Below are 19,639 nucleotides of genomic sequence, written 5' to 3' on the forward strand. Positions count from 1 at the left end.
ATTCCTGTGCTAACAGAGCAATGCAGATCAGACTGCAGCTCAGGGCCTCCTCTCACCTGGCATGCCAGCAAGGCTAAGACTCTTCACACAAGTTACTGAAAAAGCTGGACATAAACAGACTCAGTTCTGCTCCAAATAACTGTTTTCTACCACGCTCCCCTTCTCCAGCAGATCAGGTAACAGTCTTCTCGAGAGACTACAGAGTTAACACACTGAGTTAGAGCAGAACATTGGGAAGGGAAATCCTCAGCCAAGAGTTTGTCAGTGAAAACATCCTGCCATCAACTCCCAAACGTCCAAGCCTAGGAACTGTAGCTAAATTCCAAATGCTGTGGGAATTGCAGGCAAGATTCTCCTCTCAGCTTCTCCGAGGTAATTTCAGAATGAATCCAGACTTAGACTCTCCCCTTCCCAGCTGAACTGCCTGGCTTTTGTTTGCTCTAACAGATGTTTGCATTTAATGTCTGACTTTATTTGGTAACTCCTACATAGATTATTCTTCCCTTCTGTTCTATTAAAAGCCTTATCAAGTCCCTTATGTTTGCTCTTGTTGAGATGAACGACTTTGGCAATGCTTTCAGTGTGCAAGGCAAACACACTGACTCTTCAAGGAGTAGTTAAAACGAACTCAGCTTCGTGGCTGTATGTTAGGGAATAGCACGTTTGATACTTAGGTTGTGCCTGCATCCATCTGCAGCCTGAAGCATCCAAAGACTTGCAGAAAGCCTTGAGAGTTCCCTCTCCAACAGATTCCCATATGTTTTTTTTAATATATATACACACTCACACACATATAACTGGCCCATGGTCCACACGTGGGATGAAGCAGGTTTTGGGTGATGGCAACAGGTATGGGAAACCCCAAAGCAGGAAACACGAAGCCATCGAGGTCATGGTAAAAAACCACCTGTATGGAAAAGCTGAGTTTGCAGTATGGCAGACTTCCTCTGGACCCAAAACGAGACAAAATCTCTTCCCTGGTTTGAGATAAAGAAACTCATTCTAAAAGGCTCTTCTGAGCAACAAACACACAGCCCTCGCTTTAAGAACACATTCCCAGGCCTTTGGAAGCACTTAACTACATGCAATATACAAAACCCACTTCAGAGGTTAGTGAGGTAAACACACTTCACACATCTCTAAACACTGGGGGGGGGGCAGGAAGTGTATTTATTTTTCTTTAGCAGCAAGAATACACTGTAATATTACACACTTAAACACCAACCAATTTGTCAGTACAGCCTTCATTAGGAATCCTCACCCTAGCTTTGGTTTTGGCAGCCTCCCCAATTGCTACCTGGCAGATTTGAAGGCCAGAAGCCGCCAGCATGACCATATACTCTGATTCCTTACACAAGGCCAAAGCACTTGACTCACTTTGCATATCAAGCCCATGAACTGGGAGAAGAACTAAAGGACCACCTTTCAGAAAGCCATCCAACTGATTTAAAGGCTCCCAAGGATGGGGAACGCTTCACTTCCTCAGAACATTGTTCCAATGCAAGTTAGTCAGCAACAATAATTAAAGCAGGTACTTTAAAACATCTTTCAGATTATTTTTATCCCTGATACAACATGCAATGGGGGGAAACCAGCATTCTCTAGAGCAAGCTAAACAAAGAGATCCTTCTTGCAGAGATATGACAGCAGCATTACAAATCCCACTATCAGTTATTTACATGTAGCAGCTGAGGAAAGCAAGAGATTTCTGGGAAGTGGCACTAAGCAGGTCTGTTTAGAATACTGTCCTTTTATCATCTGGCTTTGTACCTTCCCCTTCTGCACCACTCAAGTGCCAGAGCAGCTGTAAACCTGCTGCCTTCTAACAGTCCATATACCTCCTTTCCAAGCTGCTGACTTCATTTCACAAGTGGAAAAAAGAAAAAACAACCCAAAACAGCAAACCCAATTGAACTGAAGCTGTAGCAATTTGGCTCTTTGCCAAAGGCTAAATAAATAGCAAAACAACACCAGGGGTTTGTGAAGCTCACATCATTTATAGAGTTCACACAAAAGAAAAGTCCTTTTGGGGGGCCTAAAACTGTATCCCGGTGCCTGACATGCTGTGTTACATGGCAGCTGGGGAAGCTCAGCTCCAGCAGCAGGCAGATGCCTCCCACATCAGAGGATCGTGCCTCAAACAAGGGACCCTGCTTAGAGGCAGTTACCACCCTGCTCTGCAGCCAGCAGGCCCCAGATCATGCAGCCAGACTACACCTGTGGTCACAACAGCAGGGAGAGGCTGCAGCAGGAGGCAAAAAAATCAAATAAGCTGGTTTCACACCAAGTGCACATGGGATCTGACACATCTGATAACTGCCAAGACACAAGCCACCCCCTCTACCCACTTAAACACTGAACAGACACTTGCTAGATCCAGCACTGTGGCTCTCCATAAGCTCCACAGGAAGGCAGTATATCCAGGAACCAGGTGAAAGCCACCACAGCTTAACACAAAGCTAAATGTCACTTCACACCAGGAGCAAGACATGGACACCAATTCACAGCTAAGACCTCTAAACGGAATCACCACAGTGAAGGGAGAGCTCTGCTTTGCATATTTTAACGCTGCCTAATGGAAGAGCAGGCACAGAGCCAGCTCACTTCACCCAATCCTGTCTTTCATGTCAGTAATAGGAATGTACTTTCAGTCAAGAGATCAAGGTTGTCTTGGATTAAGTTGGAGCCTCTCGAGCACAGCAGGCCAGCCACCTGGTGGTATGGACACAGGCATTCCACATTACAAGCAGCAGCAAATCCATGGCAAACAGGGACACCTGTCTCAAGTGAATGCTGTAAGGTTATTCACACTGGAAGCCATGGCCTGAACTGCTCAAGCACTTTGCTGGAGTCTGTCTGAACTACAGCCATTTCCCCTTCCCAGGAGCTTGGGAGGTATCACGCACACCTCAGCAAAATTCCTTCTCTGTGTGCATTACAAGCAGACACATGCAAAAATAATTTCTTAAGGTACTAAGAAGTTTGATATTAAAAAGTCTTTAATCCCTTCAGCAGCATCTTCAACCTGCGATGCTTGGTGGCAGATACACAAGGGCTCTCGGGTGTCCAACACTCCTGCAGGCACACAAACTACCAGAGTTTGGAACTTCAAAAGCTTCTGCAGGTCTAGCCCTACAATCACCCATTGCTCCCTCAGAAGAAAAAAACCACACAAACCAAAACACATAGAAGTTGAAAGACATCATAAAAACAGGTCTGGAATGAGTTCCCTGAAAGATTAAGAGGGAAGAAGAAATAATCAGCAAAGGGCCAGGGGCAGGGGAAATAAAGTAAAATTATACACTCCTTTAATGTCACAGGTATGACAATGCCTGAAACGAGGGCAGATGATAAAACAAAAACTGTTTTATTAAATATGTAACTAACCTCTGGAGTTTACTAACCTCAGTTACCACTGACCATAAGCACAACAGTAATTGAGCCCAACCCCACCCAAATCACACAGCTCCAGAGGTGTTACTTAATTAAGGTGCCACCAAGCCCAAAATATGCCGAGTTAGCAGAGGTGGGTGTGACACATGAAGCTGGGGTGGCAGTAACTAAGCCTACCCACCAACAGCCCAGAGAGCCCAGCGAGGCAGCAGTGACTTACAGGCAGAGGAAGCGGACGCCGGCAGCAGCGGGTCCCAGGGAGGGAATGGTGCTCAGCTCGTTGTTGTTCAGTCGCCTGCAACAAACAAATCCGTTGGTGAAGCAGGCAGCCTCAAAGCAGGCATGCAGGGGAAAGGGATGGCTGTGGCCCTTCTTATCCACCCCCCGGCACTGCAGGAGCACTGACATTGTGGTGGAAGCCTCCATCTCAAGTGATTTCTCTGAGGGTCTCTCCGATGGTCCTGCCTTATCACCTCAACCCTTTAAGTGGGAGCCACTATAGCAAGGGACATAGTATCTTTATAAAAGCAAGGACATCCATGCCCTGTCCACTCCCTTAAGTCGAGTACCACCGAGGGAGGCACTGCACCACAGCCCTCCATCAGCCTGAGTTTCCACAGCCTTCACAGCCAGCTCAGACAGGAGACTGCTCACATGGCCATAATACAGCCAGCTCCTGCTGCCTCAGGACAAAGAACTCCTTCCCCAGGCAGCAGCCTTGACCTGTCCCTACGCATCAGGCCACAGGGACCCAGCAGGGTGTCACGGTGGTGGGGAATGGCAGTCTCAGGCCCCTGCTCCACACTAAGCCAAGCTCTGGAAATCCCACAAAGGCATCTCCGCAAAGCCTGCAATGCGGAACACTGGAGCTGGGCACAACAGTGCCACCAAAACCAAGGGACCCGCTCCAGCCAGGCAGCTGAGGAGCACCATGTGGCCACCCTGGGGCTAATAGCAATTGCAAATGGGGCCCTGCTCCTGGAAACCTGGGTACAAAGAAGTCCCCTTCAATGGCCTAATGTTTGAAGTGTTTTTCTGACTGAAAACAGATCCTTGCCATGTGGCCGACTCTTCCTTGCTTTAAAGAGCCCTTGTTTGTATGGTGAATTAGCCAATTAATTACTGTAACAGTTGCTTGTCTGGCTGCTTGAAAATTACCTAATTTCTTAGCCATCTCGCCTGCTCCCCCCAGCCCCATTGCCACATGCTGAAGTAATTAGAGCTGAGCCCCTACCAGGCTGAACCCAGCAGCACACGGAGGTACCCAAGACCCCCAGCCACCTTTGCTCAGCTACTGCTAGAGGCTGAGCCACACTGCATCTCTTTCCACTGCCTGCCTTTAAACTGATCCTCTTCTGCAGGGGCTCTGCAAGGGGATGTCCAAGAGAACACAACTGGAGTTAGAGAAGCAAGCAGAGCATCCCACAGCAGGCAGAGGAGCCCAGCACTGGTGAGATGCGGTGAGTCGTGGGCATGAGCCAGGGCAATCCCAAATAATAACGGAGTCTAGGAATTTAGTTTTCCCTTTAAAAGTGGGGTTTTGGCAGGTGGGAGAGAACAGTGACACATCCACCACAGAACTTCCTTCTGACTCCGAGAGCAGGCAAGGTATTTGATTTCACAAGTTGTTCCAGGCACTGCTGGTATAAAAGCTTTCCTCAGCCCTGCCTCTGACATTATACCTGTACCTTCAAATGTAAGTGAAGAGCAGCCAGATGCATTGCAACTCAGCAGAGAGCTCCACTCTGCAACTAAAAGCTCCTTGCTGCTCATGTAATAGCAAGGTCTAGAGCTCTCAGAGGTACAAAGCAAGATGGAAAGAGCATTAAAATGTTTATGTTTGTGCCATGTTTTTGTTAACATCTAACTGAGAATCTTTTTGAAAGGCACAGGGAACAGAATTAGATCCACTCTCCACTAGCCTGGATCAGCTCTGGTTATGTGGCTCTTACACCAGCCAGTGTCTAACAACTGGTCAAACCCTCCTCTGACATAAGTGTGATTTTCATCTATCAGCCTCCTGTCAGGTCTGCAGTCACAAGTGGTTCTCCCACCTCATTTGCTATCTTGGCTCACAGGCACCAGTTGCTGATGCAGAGGAGACAGCCAAGTTTGGTATTTGTCTGGGATTTCCCTCTCATCTTCTCTCATGTAAAGGCACCAAAAAAAGTAGGAAACCACTCAAAACAGAACAGCTAGGCTCCACAAATTTAAACTTGCCATATCCTTTCTCCTCCCCAGCCCTCCCCCTTGATGACATGAACCTGCTGCCTCTGGATGCTAAGGCAGAGGAGGAGAGGGGCCACCCATATAAAATATTTACAGTCCAGTTGCCATGCTGGTGTCAAACTGAAATGGAGCCAGCTCAAAAATAGCACAGCTCTCCAGAGCTTTCAGTGAAAGGCACTTTAGAAAATAAGAGGTGAGTTGTTTGGAGAAGAATTTTAGCAGTTACTACCTCTTTGTTACAAATGAAGTGGGAAAACTTGAGAGCCATAGAACCACTACTTTCATGGATCCCATGATCCATATGACCTGGGGAAATCCAAGAAAGAACCTCAGGGCCTACCCCATAACAGCACCCTCCATCCCACCCTCTCAACTAAGATGCAAGAAAGGATGGAGTCCAAGGAGCTGTCATAACAAGGAGCCACCAAAGGGAACAAAAGCCTAGGTGTCCTGAAGGAAACTAATGTCCTATCCCAATCCCTGCTACCTCAGCACAAAGCTATTTACTTCAGAACGTGTGGGGTTGTATCACTTCGAGCCACTACATTTCATCCTACACAGACTTAAACTGAAGGAAAGAAGGCTTATTAAACAGCGAAAAGCAACCCACTAACAACTGCCTAAACCTCGGGAAGGAAAAGGTGTAGGGCAAGGACAGCTACTCTGTTACAATCGAAGCAAAGCAGAGCATCCAAAATAAGCTATAAAGTTTGTGTCTCTTGTTTTGCTGGCATCGTCTTAGATTCAAGGGAAAACAAAAGGTTTGCAAAATGTATCACACTAATTATCCACATACAGAGATTTGAGCCTCATCTGCAGTGCTCAGGAACCACAGGCACTCTCTTTCAAGCATCACGGGAGGTTTCAGGTCTTATCAATGCAGCTATTATTTGGGGTGATCTCTCTGCCTGAGGGTGACTTTGTGTGCCTAGCACAGTGTGCACAGCAACACACTGACTTGGTCTCATGGCACACCACAGCATGATGATTATTTCATGAATGTCTGTAAAGTGCTTTAAAAAAAAAATCAAACCAGAAAGGAGATGCTCTGGCAGCACAGATGTGGTTCTCTTTGTGAAATGCAGTTTATTGCAGTGGTCTGTGGTTTAGCTGTTATTCAAAAGCAACCCAGATTGGTAGATAGGGCTCTTAATAGAGCTTCTCCTTCACACTTTCCAGAGCCTGCCCTTCCAGGTTCCACTCCAATCCTCTGCCCTGCATTTCTGACTGCTCCCTTTCCCCTCCTACTCACTCTTCTGCTCTCCCTTTTTCCTAACCCAGCCTTTCTGACACAGCAAGCAGCTCTTATCTGCAGCATTACTCGGCAGGCTACACTAACCTCCTCTGAACCCTGACATACTTTCAGTGGCTGGCTGCTCAGTGCACGGCTTGTCCTGCTCTGGCAGCATGCTGTGCTTTGCACGGGTTGCTCCCTGCCCAAGGAATCGGACTTTTCCCGGTCCCACACTGCTCTCTGAAGTCACATGCCTTCAGGCAGTTCCACAAACACAAGCTATTGCTAAGCCACAAGCATGTTAGGATAATTCTGAAGTCTCATGGGATCAGGGCTGCAATTCTCCTCTTTAAGCTCAGAGCAATTTAAAGCTTTCCACAGTTTAAGGAAAAGTTGAGACATCAGATCATACAGGCAGCATTTTGCTGGCCTGCATCACTTTCCCTTTCCTATGGTAGTTGTGATGAACTGAAGCCAGCACTGCAGTCACTCCTGACATTCATATTCCTCACTTCATCATGATCCCTACCAAATTCATAGAATGGTTTGGGTTGGAAACGATCTCAAAGCTCATCCAGTTCCAGCTCCCTGCCATAGGCAAGGACACCTCCCACTAGAACAGGTTGCTCAAGGCCTTGAACACTTCCAGGGAGGTTGTGGAGTACAGAATCACAGAATGTCATCTGCAACCTGTGCCAGTGTCTCACCACCCTCACTGTAAAAAGCCTCTTCCTAACATCCAGTTTAAATCTCCCCTCTGCCAGTTTAAACCCATTATCCCTTGTCCTATCATTACAAGACCTACAATTAGTGTAAGCAGTGGAGCTAGGGGCAATCAGGCCAGGGGAGAGACAATACTTTAATCCCCATGATCCCATCCTGCAGCCATCAGTCCCACACAACTCCCACTGCATCAAATGCTTTTGCCTATTTAACAGTCTGGATCTGGCCCCTCCAAAAGCTCCAGAGCCAACAGTTAACAAAAACAGAGGACAAGAGAAAAATGCAAGATATACAGAGTGCAGCATTGTTTCTGAAAGGAAACGTTTTTGCTTTTTTTTCCCCCCTACAGCCTCCCATGAGGCATCAGTAGCTCTTCAAACAGAGCCCAAACCTCAAGTATGCTAGCGATTCAGCATCCCAACGCCAGCTCATTACCTAACCCAACGCTTGCAATTTTAGTCACTTTCGGTTTTCAAAGCCCCAAACCGGAGCTCCTGGAATCACTGGGAAGAGCTGACAAGGCAGCTCCTCTACACATTTACACAGATCAAGAGCTAGGAAACCCTGCAACTCTCTAAACGAGCTTTTTTCAGCAGCAAAAGGGAGTCAGGCACAGCCACTCAGACCTTCACCAGCTCCTTCTCTTTCCCCACCACAGCAGAAGACAGCTTTGCTGTTTCAGCCTCTCCTAGCAGCCTTCAAACAAAACTTGTTCTGGTTCCAAAAGGAGCACAAATGTCAGAAAGGAGGAGACACAGTTAAGTGCTTTGTTATCCACTACACTACGGCTTTGTTTCCTGGGAGACTTGGGTTAGGTTGGCATCAGGTATCATAATCCAGGCTGCTCTGCCTTGCTTCAGGGTTATCCTTTCAGCAAGGAGCTTTGTGTGTATGTTCAGGTGTGTCAGCTGAACTGCTCTCAGAGCATTGCACAACACCGAGGAGGAAAACTCCAATGATTTCCAATAACAGCTGTGTTGTTTTAATTGGGATGTTGTGTTCTGTTAATTGATTGGTTTAAAAACAAATCAAAAGCAGCTAGATAACAAGAAGGAAAACCATCACAGATACAACACAGAGGGAACAGACCTCCACATGGAGTCAGAGATGCTCATTCAAGTTAGCTAAGGGAAGGTACTGTCTTAAACTATATACCCATTTCCTTCTGGCCCACAAGCCACCCTGGCAAAACACAATTAGAACCTTTGAAATAATACTTACACTTCCTGCAGGTTGGACAGCTCTGCAAAGGCAGAAGGATCAATCTCTGTCAACTTGTTGTAGCTCAGGTTTCTGTCAAAACAAGAGACAGTTGGATCAGCACAGTGCAGTTACTGTGCTCAGCAAAACAGTTTTCATTATTCTGGATGGCAGCAGATGAGTGAGCTGCCTGGGTTTTCTAGTGGGTTTTCTCTTTCTCCAAGAGCACTTCAACACATCAGGGCAGTATGTTTCTGCTGAACAGCAGCCAGTCAGCTCAGTTCCATGATCTAAATGCTACCTAGCTCCAAGACTTTTCTTCTTCTTCAGCATTAGTGTGGTTCTAATTTGTCTTTATATTACACAATTACATTTATTCTTCTTCTATTGGTTATTCACAACCACAAAACTAATCCTGACAAATTAAAGTCTGAACTGAAACAATCAACAACCTTTCTGCTAAATATTTTATAGCTGTATTCACGTGGAATGTATTTTAGTATCACATTAGACACTAAATACATACGCAAGCATGCATACTTACAATGTGTAAACAGAACACAGGCTAAGTTTTCTAGCAAGGTAACACAGTTTCTTTGTAATCAGCCATTAGAGCTTTCAGGCAGTCTAACCTAGTAGCATGCCCTTTGGCCCTCAACACCAACCACCACCACTCTGACTACCCAGCACTCCCAAATTCAGATCATGTCATAGTCTTTCACTTGTGGGTGGCAAATAAGGTGCTGCAAGTAAAATATTCTGGTCGGAGAGCAGAGCTGCCTCACAAGACAGCCCTGTTTGGAAATACAGCCAGAGCTGAAGGTGCTTCTGGAAGCAACACTCTGATGGCTGCTACGGACAGCCACCAGGCAAGATAATGCAAATGAAGCACCAGCTTGGAAAACCACAAAGCAAGAGCCTCACCGTGCCCTGCTGCATCACAACAGCAACGTCTCCCCTGCAAGATAAGCACTACGGCACACCACGCACAACAGGTCAAACCTGCAGCTGGAGGCTTACCAGGAGGACACAGGTCAATTAAGACCAAATGACTAAAGATGCGGAAATTAACAAGTGGCCTAATTAACATGATGCTGGCATGTTCCTCCGAATATGCAATCTAAAGGAGGGGGAGGAGGCAAACTGGTGGGTGGTAGTAGAAAAGCAACCACAGTAAGTCGTAAGGCAATTGTGAGGGGGACCCACTTTAATTTTACCCTGCTCTAGGATATTATCCTGAGGAAAACTCAGCCCTCCTGTCTCCTCTGCAGAGAGGTTACACCCTCTTGCTGCACCTTGGAACATGACCCAAGAGATTCACAGCCTGATTTTAGATAAGCCTTCAAACATTCAGCTGCTTATTCAAACCACCAAGCCAGTCTGGCAAGGAAACTAGCCAACCTTCCCCAGCTTGTCTATTGCCTTTGCTTCAAACCTGTGCCCACAGAACCCAACTGTCTAGAGCCCAAACAGGACCTAAGCCACTGAGGCACCTACTGAACTTTCACAAACATGCTACACAATCTAACCGCTGAAGAACACAAAAACAGAGCAGCTGCCAGAACACAGACAGACCTCCTATTTGGATGGCTCCTGCTAGCCCGCTGTACTTTCTGGCAACAAAAAGAAATCGAAGCAATACTGACAAACACCAAGCAAGACCTGAAGAGACTACAAAGCTTACCAATTCTGCATGGTTAGCAGGAAGCATTAAACACCTCTTTTGAGCTAAAAAGCAGTTATTGATCACCTGCCCTCCAAGAATGCATTTATGGTAAGTCCTCAAAACATGCAGGAACCATTCAATAGTTCTCACACACACCCTGCTCCCCACCATTTCAGAGCAGCTAGTTCTGAATGCAGCTCCTTGCATCTAGTCTGGAACATTCAATTTTTTGCCAATATCTGCCATGAAAGCAGGCTCCATAAATCAACAATGCAGGATGGCTCTTCACAGACTCTAGACCTGTAGCCACCAAGAGCAAAACCTAGCCAAGCACCTGGGTTTAAAATATGCTGTCCCGTATGTCCCTACTGTCTTTTAAAACACTCAAGAGACTTTCAAATCAATACCAGCCTGCAGCAGATATCCATTTCACTAGGAACTCAAAGGCATTTATCTAAATAGAAGTCAAACTGCAGTTTAAACTCAGAGTGCCTTTGAAAGCCAAGTTCATACTCATAGCACATTTATGAATTAAAGCACAATTTGCCCACAGATTACTTGTTTTTTTAAGCCACACAGCAAGATCAGGTTGGAGCTTGCCACTACCTGATGTACACACAAAAGGAGAATACACAACAGGTAATGTCCTATAGGCTCAGTATAATAAAGCTGACACAGAAATACTAGGGACAAACTGCAAGGGGGAAATGCAACCACGGTCATGACTGTGCAGGAATCCATCTCATGTATTTCTATGCCTTCTGTTGCTGCAAGCCTTTGTATTTCTCCTGTATTTATCTTCAACACATTCCTCTGCAATAGACTAAGAAGCACAGGCACTGAAGTGATCATCCCCACCTCTGTCAAATGGGCTAGACCCCTGGCTTAGCCAGTGCCCAAGTGCTGCTGACATTGATCTCAGAAGTTCTCAAGTGAAAAGACAAGGTTTTCATAAACTGAAGGACTTCATGGCCATAGCTTAACATCATCCAAAGTGACTTTTTGAGCATCTGTCACTATGCAAGTAGCTGGCTCTAACATCACAGTAACTTGCCTACTCCAGCAGCAGAAAGACTTTCTAATACTAATACAGGTGAGCTCCACCTCTCTGAATACCAAAGTCTTCAGTTCTCCCCACACTACCTACTCCAACCGCCAGTTACCCTCACCAACCACTGTTCCAAAAACGTGGGCAAATGAAATGGAGTCACTGCAAAACAGGAAACCTGAACTGAAATAGATACAACAGAATAAAGAGTTTACCTGATTTCTGAGACCAGCTGGTTTGTGTAAGTTAAAATACAAGCACAGACTTCTAGCTCAAAGCATTAGTAATCAAGGGACGTGTTTTCCAAACTCCAGAGCTCCTCACTGGACAGTGTTTGGCATGCCAGCCACAGCATTCAAAGGAGAGAATGAATTCATGTGCCCCAGTAGATAGACACTGGGACCAGAGTCAGGAAGCCCTCAGCTATTCCTAGCTCTTTTAATCTCCTGCTGTGTGACCAGGTCATGTCACATCACCTCTCCAGAGCTTTTGTTGTCACAGCCATCCTTTATCTGCCTTGTCTATTTAGACTGTAAATAAAATTGAGGTAAGGATTGTCTTGGTTTGCCCAATCCTGACAAAACGAGGCCTCAGTCTTGACTGGGCTCCAGCAATGCAAATAAAGAACTCCAAACTTTAAGTCATGGGTGCATACGACACCCCACCACCACTAAGCAGAGGTCCCAAACATACATCAGTGTAAGGAGTGCTGCAGGCTGTGCAACATCACCATCAGCTTGGCATCTCCATGCTGAACAGGCTAGTTAGAGATGCCAAGCTCAGGGGCACAGCTGTTCCACTGATGAAAACTGCCACATTTCTGCTTTCTCATAGCAAAGGACACATTCCTTAAAGGAGCCCCTTGGTCTGATGCCACAGCCATTCTCTGAGCAAGGTTTCTGCCAGCAGAATTCTAAAATGTCTTCTTCAAACACCCCTCCAAACCCAGAAGTCTGTTCTCTCCCAAATCAACACTCCCTTAAGTTATTTCAGGTGCTGGCAGTTTATACAGCATTATCTGCAGTGGATTATGCTAGTTCCAGCTGCCTCTGGTGCATGGGCAGCCCTCTGCCTGGCACCTGCATCCACATGTGAAATGATTGTGTATACCCAGGCAGAACACAACCTGCCCAGAGTCTGCCAACTTTCCTGCACAGGTAGGTATTTCTCTTGAATTATTCACAGGAGGAGATTTTGATTGCTCCAAAAGAACTAAAGAAAATTCAGACAACCTAAACCCTGAATGAGAGTCTCAGGTCGAAGTTCAGGGAAGCATCCTACAAAGGCCAGAAGCTTCTAGAGATGGTGGCAGGGCAGAGCAGAGCCATCAGCACGAGTGGCCCCTCACATTCATATTGTTTCTTCCCTGATGACACTGATCTGAAGTTTATGGGGGTTCCTCAATTTTGTTGTGGCTTAATGGCATGCTTGGGAATCTGTTGAACCAATAGGGGAAGGGGCCTGTTCTGTCCACCCATTCCAGCTTCTAAGTAAGAAAGCAGAGTTTCCTCTTAGCATTGGGAGAGTGGCACAGTGGATCACTGCACACTGCAGAGACTGAATGGAAAGCCTTGTTAAATGGCCAGGTACGCAGTCTGCCTCGAAACCACCTCCTGAAAGTAAGCATGCTGTCACATAAAGAGTCCTGCTTGCCAGCAAGAAGAGATCAGTAAGCCCTTTGAACCAAGAGATGCCAACCCTGCCTCCTTGGGCAAGGTGCAGGGTAGACCATGAGCTCACATAGAAGTTTCAACTCTGCTTTGAGAACTTGAGCAGCACAAAGAAAAGTCACCTCTTGAAAAGAGAGCTGCCTGGCTGTCTTGGCAGACAGAGGAAGGGAGATCTGTGTCGCTCCTGGTCTCCACTCACCATGACAATAGCTGAACCCTGCTCGGCCTAGGGAAGGTTTCCGACCCTTACATCAAAACCATTTATCTGTCAGCACAGAAGATTATGTCAAAAGCGTTTCTGCACCTTCTGATGACAGGCATTGGAGAAAAGGAGGATGGCTCAAAGTTCTGCCACTACCAACTGTGGTTTTCATTAAACACTTTGTCAACCATTGTCATAACACAACTTTTCATTGCTCCTGCACAAAAGGGAGCCGAGGGCCCGGAACAATTGAGCCCTGCAATGGAAATTCCTCTGGCTAATCTGTCGAAAGATAGCTGCCTAGTGCACAGCTTACTGAATAGGCACCAGCCTCTTCCCACATGTTTGGAGATGGCTTTACAGCACTGGGATGGAGGCCCCATGCACACTTGATTGGGTATGAAAAGCATGGCTGCAGCTGAATTAGCTTGGGGATGGGGGCCGGGGGAACAAGGGAAGGGGACATACTGCCCATGCTGGAAGCACTCAGCTGTGCAGGGATGAAAGCACACTCCCAATTTCTCTTCTATACAAGCTTGTGAGCTCCCAAAGCGACAGCAGAGTTCCCATTAGGAACAACACATCAGGCTTAACACTGAAACAAACTGACCAGAGACCGCAACAACGTTCAGGGTGGTTGTATTGTATGGGCTGTAAGGACAGAAAGAACCAGCTTCAGTCTGTCCTTCAATTCTAGTGCAGAGCACAAGTCCAAGCTCTGCTCTCACAAGGCAAGAGCAGCCGAACAGTCACAGTAGCTAGTGCCAGCTCGCCAGAGCTACCCTTCACTACCTTCCCCTCAGTTCCCCCCGAAACAACTGGCCACTAAACACTGCTAAGCCACCCCGGTGACAGGAGTCAGAAGGAGCTTTGCCACACTAGACATGCAATCCTTAATTACATTCAGGGGGATTTCTTGCAGATTCTTTTGAAGTGGCTGTGTCCTGCCAGAAGCTGAAGCTGGGACATGGGGAAGTCACTCACCCAACCCACCACAACCATTCCTGTGTTTCCTTCAAGATTGCCTGCTAAAGCGATAGAAACCTACAGATTCTTATACCCCTCTGCTCCCTCATCACCCTCACCTCTATGCCACTGCTCCGCAGCTCAGCATAACAGTTCTACTGTCAGCAAGGACAAAGAACAGAAATATTTCTTTGCTGAAGGATGCCCTGAAGGGGTCTGCACCCACACTACGGCTTGGTTCAACTCGACTCAAGCATGACCTCCCACACTGCTAAAAAATACTTTGACTGCCTGGGCTGTGAAACCTCCAGGATACTCACATTTGAGGGCAGAGGCTACAAGAGAAGGGACATTGCTGAGGCACAAAAACGTCCCATGCCAAGCAGCAACAGAAGTTACCGCCTGGAAGGAAGCAAGGGTAACAAAACACAGCATGCCTTAGGTGAAAGTCCCAGCCTGCTGCTGCAGGTGCTTTGAAGAGGACAGGACAGCAGGGCAATGAAAGCAGGAGCAGTACCCACATGGGTGAAGCTATGTCCCATCGCTGAGAGGTCCTGTTCACAGCTAAGTGAATGTGCTCACTCAGGCTTTACTTATGCCCTAGCTCAAATTAGCAGCAGCATCATGTTAGCTTGGGTTAACAGCCTGCTCATATAAGGGGCTTTATGTGCAGAAGGGAGTCAACTTAAGGGCAACCTCAAGCCATAATGAGAGCTAATTTGACAGTGAAGACAAACTTTGAGGGGTCATCCAGACACCAAGAAAACTGCACCATGAATCACTCTGAGTCATGCCCACCAGTACTGTCTAAAAGGAAATTCCTGCAGCATGACCCCCAAGGAATGGCTACCACACACTCCAGCAGACACACATAGTCATTAATGCAAAGAATACTCATCAAAACCACAGCGCTCAGAAGCATCCTGCTGGACTGCAATTCAATTTAGTTCCTTGAGCTGTAGCACCCACATGCTATCTTCTTATCTTCATGTAAGTTTCAGGAACACATTCTTAGCCCTAGTCCCTCCTCCTGCTCTGCCACTCTGTGCTCATAAGGAGGCCAAGACCACACATCTGGCACATGAAGACGTCTGGGTGATACGATGCTGGCAGGCAACCACCAGAGCTAATCTGCTCGCAGAAGGCTGCAACAAAAATCCCTCCATCATTGCTGACTCCCTGGCTCCAACAGGTGACCAAGCTCTTGGTGACCGAGGAAGGGTGGAGGAGTCTTTTGCTGGAGTGTTGTGTCAAACTACACTTGCTGCTGGGGCTGCTCCATCTCCTGTGAGAAGAAACTTTTACAGACTTATTTGTCTCTTCTAAAAGGGCAGTGTCAGGTTTTCTTAGGCTGTGTTCAGCTTACACAAATGTCTTTTGACACTTCTTCCTATTTTAATAACCTGAGCAAGGCTAAAGCAGAGTTCTTTTGTGCTTTTGTATTTTGCTTGGAAGATCATTTCCTGCAAACACCGCAAATGCTTCATCTGTTTCAAAACAAGGTAAAGCAGCTTCAGCTTAAGCTACATAATCACACATGCAACTACACCACAACAGATGTGTAAAGGTCAATCAGGCCCTTACAGACCTCTTGCTATGGTTATGCAGCATCAGGAGACACATGAAGACAGAAGGGTCACAAGGATGATCAGAGAGCTGGAGCACCTTTCCTGTGGAGACAGGATGACAGAGCTGGGGCTGTTCAGTTGGCAGAAGAGACTGCTCCAAGCAGACCTTATTGGGGTCTTCCAGTACCTGAAAGAGGGGGGCTACAAGAAAGCTGGGGAGGGATTTCTTAGGAGGGCAGAAGTGATAGGACTGGGGGCAATGGAGCAAAACTAGAAAAGGGTAGATTCAGATTAGATGTTAGGAAGGAGTTCTTCACCATGAAGTGATGAGACATTGGAACAGGTTGCCCAGGGAGGTAGTGGAGGCTCCATTCCTGGAGCTCTTAAAGGCCAGGCTGGATATGGCTCTGGGCAACTTGACTTAGTGGGAAGTGTCCCTGCCCACGGACTAGGGTTGGAACTGGATGGTCTTTGAGGGCCCTTCTAACTCTGATAATTCTGTGATTTCACCATGGCTTGATCATGGTTGACTCTAGAGCTTTCTCAATATTTCAACTGCTTCATGCTCCAAAAGAAGTGAGATTTCAGGAAGTGGAGTAACTTGGAAGTCATCCAGTAGGCTCAATGGCAGAGGGAGGACTGTGAACCCTTATCTCTGCAGACAATCCTGCTGGCTCTGGCAGCACTTGTGGCTGGGGATTCACAGTGTCTTCCCCTTTCCTGGGGATCTGGCACAGCAACCCCCCTCCGGGAGAGGCAGCAGTCAGTATAGACCCAAACCGATAGAAGACAGCAGGTCAAGGCAAGCACGAATGACAAGGTGTGAAACACCACTCAGCTGCTGAAAACAAATGCTAGCTGCAGCCACATAGCCTGCAGTTACTGAGGCTACAAACCCTGCCATTAAGATTGCATGTTCCTCTGCTCTTAATCAGACTGCCCAGTCAAAGGCAGCATTGTACACAGCAAACGGAGAATGCTGCAGGAATTGGAGCAGGCAGAATTTAATTGCAGCAATTTTTCACTTTGCTTGCTGCTTCTATTAAGCTGCACTGCCTGAAGGAGACTGATCCTCTCCAAAGCACACTGAGCCACCGCTGCAAGCATCGAAGAGAAACAAATTTCAACAAGGACACACAAACAAAAATAGCTGTATTAAACCTAACTTAAAGCAATCCTGTTCCACCACCTGTGACAGGTAAGAGCTCGGAGGAACAGCAGGATGTGGAAGTCTTTTAGCCATAAAATTCCACCCATCACCCGCCAGGTTTGTCTCAATAAAAAAGTGCTACCTACTCTGCTGAGAAAACCCTATGCTAAAACCAAAACCTTGCAAGTTCTTTACACCACTGTGCAGAAGCAAACTCACCTTTACCCAATTCAATGGAAAGTTTCCTTCTTGATTTCATCTCCACATGGCAAAGCAGACTCAAACCACAGGAGCAAGGTCCTAGCTGCAGCAAAACACTTACCAAACAAATTGCTCCTGCTCCCACCACCACCAGGTTTCCCCAGCAAATCAATAGAGGCCATGACTTCTTTACTAACACGTTCAATTAAGCTTCCCCACTGTGTATTCAACATACTAAAGCAATTTATTGAGGATTAACAAGTATGTAATTTACTATACATGTCTGCCTTAGGACAACTGCTAAGCCTCCACTACCTGACTACAAAAACTACATTGATACGGCAGCACTAGGAGCTAGTTATGGTTTCAAGAATTGCCACTTCTGCCAAGTAAATATTTTCATCTGAAAGTTGGGCAATTTTTCACAAGTACTCAGGCAGATAAACCATGTGAAACCTTTGGCTTTCTCAGATGCTTGGAAAGACCCACTGCAATACGTTAAGTTGCCAGCAGTTAAAGCTTACCACTGCATGACTTTGCAAAAATCCAGCTGTGGGTTACAGGTTGAGTGTGGATGAAAAGTAGAGAAACTCCTCAAACACTGCTCAGAAACTTCCACAATGTAAGAAAACATCTAAAGTTCAATCATTCAATAACATCCAGTAACCCATATTTTACAATATACTTTCTCCTCAAACACTTGTAATGTGCTCTGGTCTCTTTGGGGATGCAAGTGGTTTCAATCACATCCACAAGCATTTTTGGTAAGCTCAGAGCACTTAACTAGCCAAGAACACATTTTTCCACTTCTCCAGCACCACAGTTTATCTACTGGGAATGTTGATACAGTAATGATCCCAGTGGGCACAGCTCTCGTGATGGCACTGATCAGCAGTGTTTGCATCTACTACACACCTGGAAGTAATAGTACCAAACCCTGATGCTGAGGTTTGGGCACATAGCTGACATCATCCATTTGAGGAACACACAACGAGCAGAGCTCAGCCATGTCTGTGGCAGCATGGGGCAGAGGACCACACAGCCACATCAGAGCATAGCCTGGTCAGTTATTAATGGTGGGCAGCATTTGCTCAGCACTTCATTCTCTTGTTCTTATTCATAATAGCCAACTGTGAAGGAGCAATCTCCCCCCAAAACACACTCACGTGGAAGCAGCACAAAGGGATATTTGTGTGCCAGTTAAAACTAGTCAGGCAAAAGGCTGTGAAAACAAAGCCTTAGAACAGTAGCATGCAGATTTTTCCTGCTATTCAGGGACAGGGGTTCACACCTTGCTCTTGCCTCTCCTGCACTTTACAGGACAGGGGCAGTGGTCATCCCTTCCAGCTCTGCTCCTTTCTGCCCACCTGATGACAATAGCTCCCATTTCACAAAACACTCAGGAAACTCTGCAGCTGACTACAGCGGAAATAAATCCCCTTCTGATAAATCCTAGCAGCTGAGTGGAGTTACACCACTGGTCTCCTTGCTATACCCACCCTACATACTCAGTTCAAAATCCAAGGACGGCACTTTTCAATGCCATGGCTTGAAAGTGAGTGGCTGCAAAAAACTAAATGCCTTGAGCGTGAAAAAGAAGGACGCAGAGAACCTCAATTCATCAGCTACAGCTCTGATTACCTACAGGGCACTCAATGGCTGGCAGCCCTGCACGGCTCAGGGCCAGCTCTAATCCCCTAGAGGTGTGAAAAACACATGGCAGACAGCTCTCCCTCTGCAGTTTAAAAATAGCTGTTCTTTGCAAAAAACAACAGCGTTTTAAGAGCAAAACATGCACATTTTAAGCCAAATAAACCACATCTGGCCATCCTGGTTGGAGGTGTGTACTTTACACAGGTATCCACTCTCCCTCCTTTCAAGTAATCAATGTCCAATCATAATGCACTTTCATTCCAAGCACTTTGTATTGCCAATAAAGCACCAAGCAATTTAATGGATTTCTAACCCCAAATTGGAAACTGTACTGTATCCAACTGATTCAATTTGTTCAGTCTTAGAGGAAGCCTGGAACAAAATACTAGAAATAAAGCCACATGCACTGATTATGTTACAGCAATAGATACAGCAAGAAGAAAATGTTCTGTTCTTTGTATTTTATCTGACCACCAACCTGTTTTAATTGACCTTCAAGATGGAAAGGCTGCATTTAAAATTAGTCATTTCCACCTAGATCAAGAGAAACAAAACCCAAGCTATATATACGCTATATATACACATATACATAGCATTCACTGCAAAATAAGGCAAATAAATCTGCCCTGAAACTGCCTTTCAGTGGACAGTGAAAAGCCAGAAGAGACTTGCAAATTAATCTACTGCATGTTTTAGGTCCTACACAAAGCTATTTTCCTCAATAAAGCCTTCTCTG

At 46.3% G+C, this 19,639-nt stretch overlaps 1 protein-coding gene across 1 annotated transcript in view; it reads right to left on the reverse strand.

Annotated features, from left to right (window-relative positions):
- The window catches only part of LRIG1 (leucine rich repeats and immunoglobulin like domains 1), a 97,651-nt gene that overhangs the window by 50,190 nt on the left and 27,822 nt on the right, over nt 1–19,639 (reverse strand). The window contains exons 3-4 of the mRNA XM_064156028.1: nt 8,801–8,872; nt 3,614–3,688 (exon numbers count right to left, since the gene is read on the reverse strand). Coding sequence (XP_064012098.1) covers nt 3,614–3,688; nt 8,801–8,872 — 147 coding nt within the window. The remainder of the gene's footprint in view (nt 1–3,613; nt 3,689–8,800; nt 8,873–19,639) is intronic.

The sequence above is a fragment of the Pogoniulus pusillus genome, chromosome 16 (assembly GCF_015220805.1).
Source record: "Pogoniulus pusillus isolate bPogPus1 chromosome 16, bPogPus1.pri, whole genome shotgun sequence".
Classification (NCBI taxonomy): Eukaryota; Metazoa; Chordata; class Aves; order Piciformes; family Lybiidae; genus Pogoniulus; species Pogoniulus pusillus.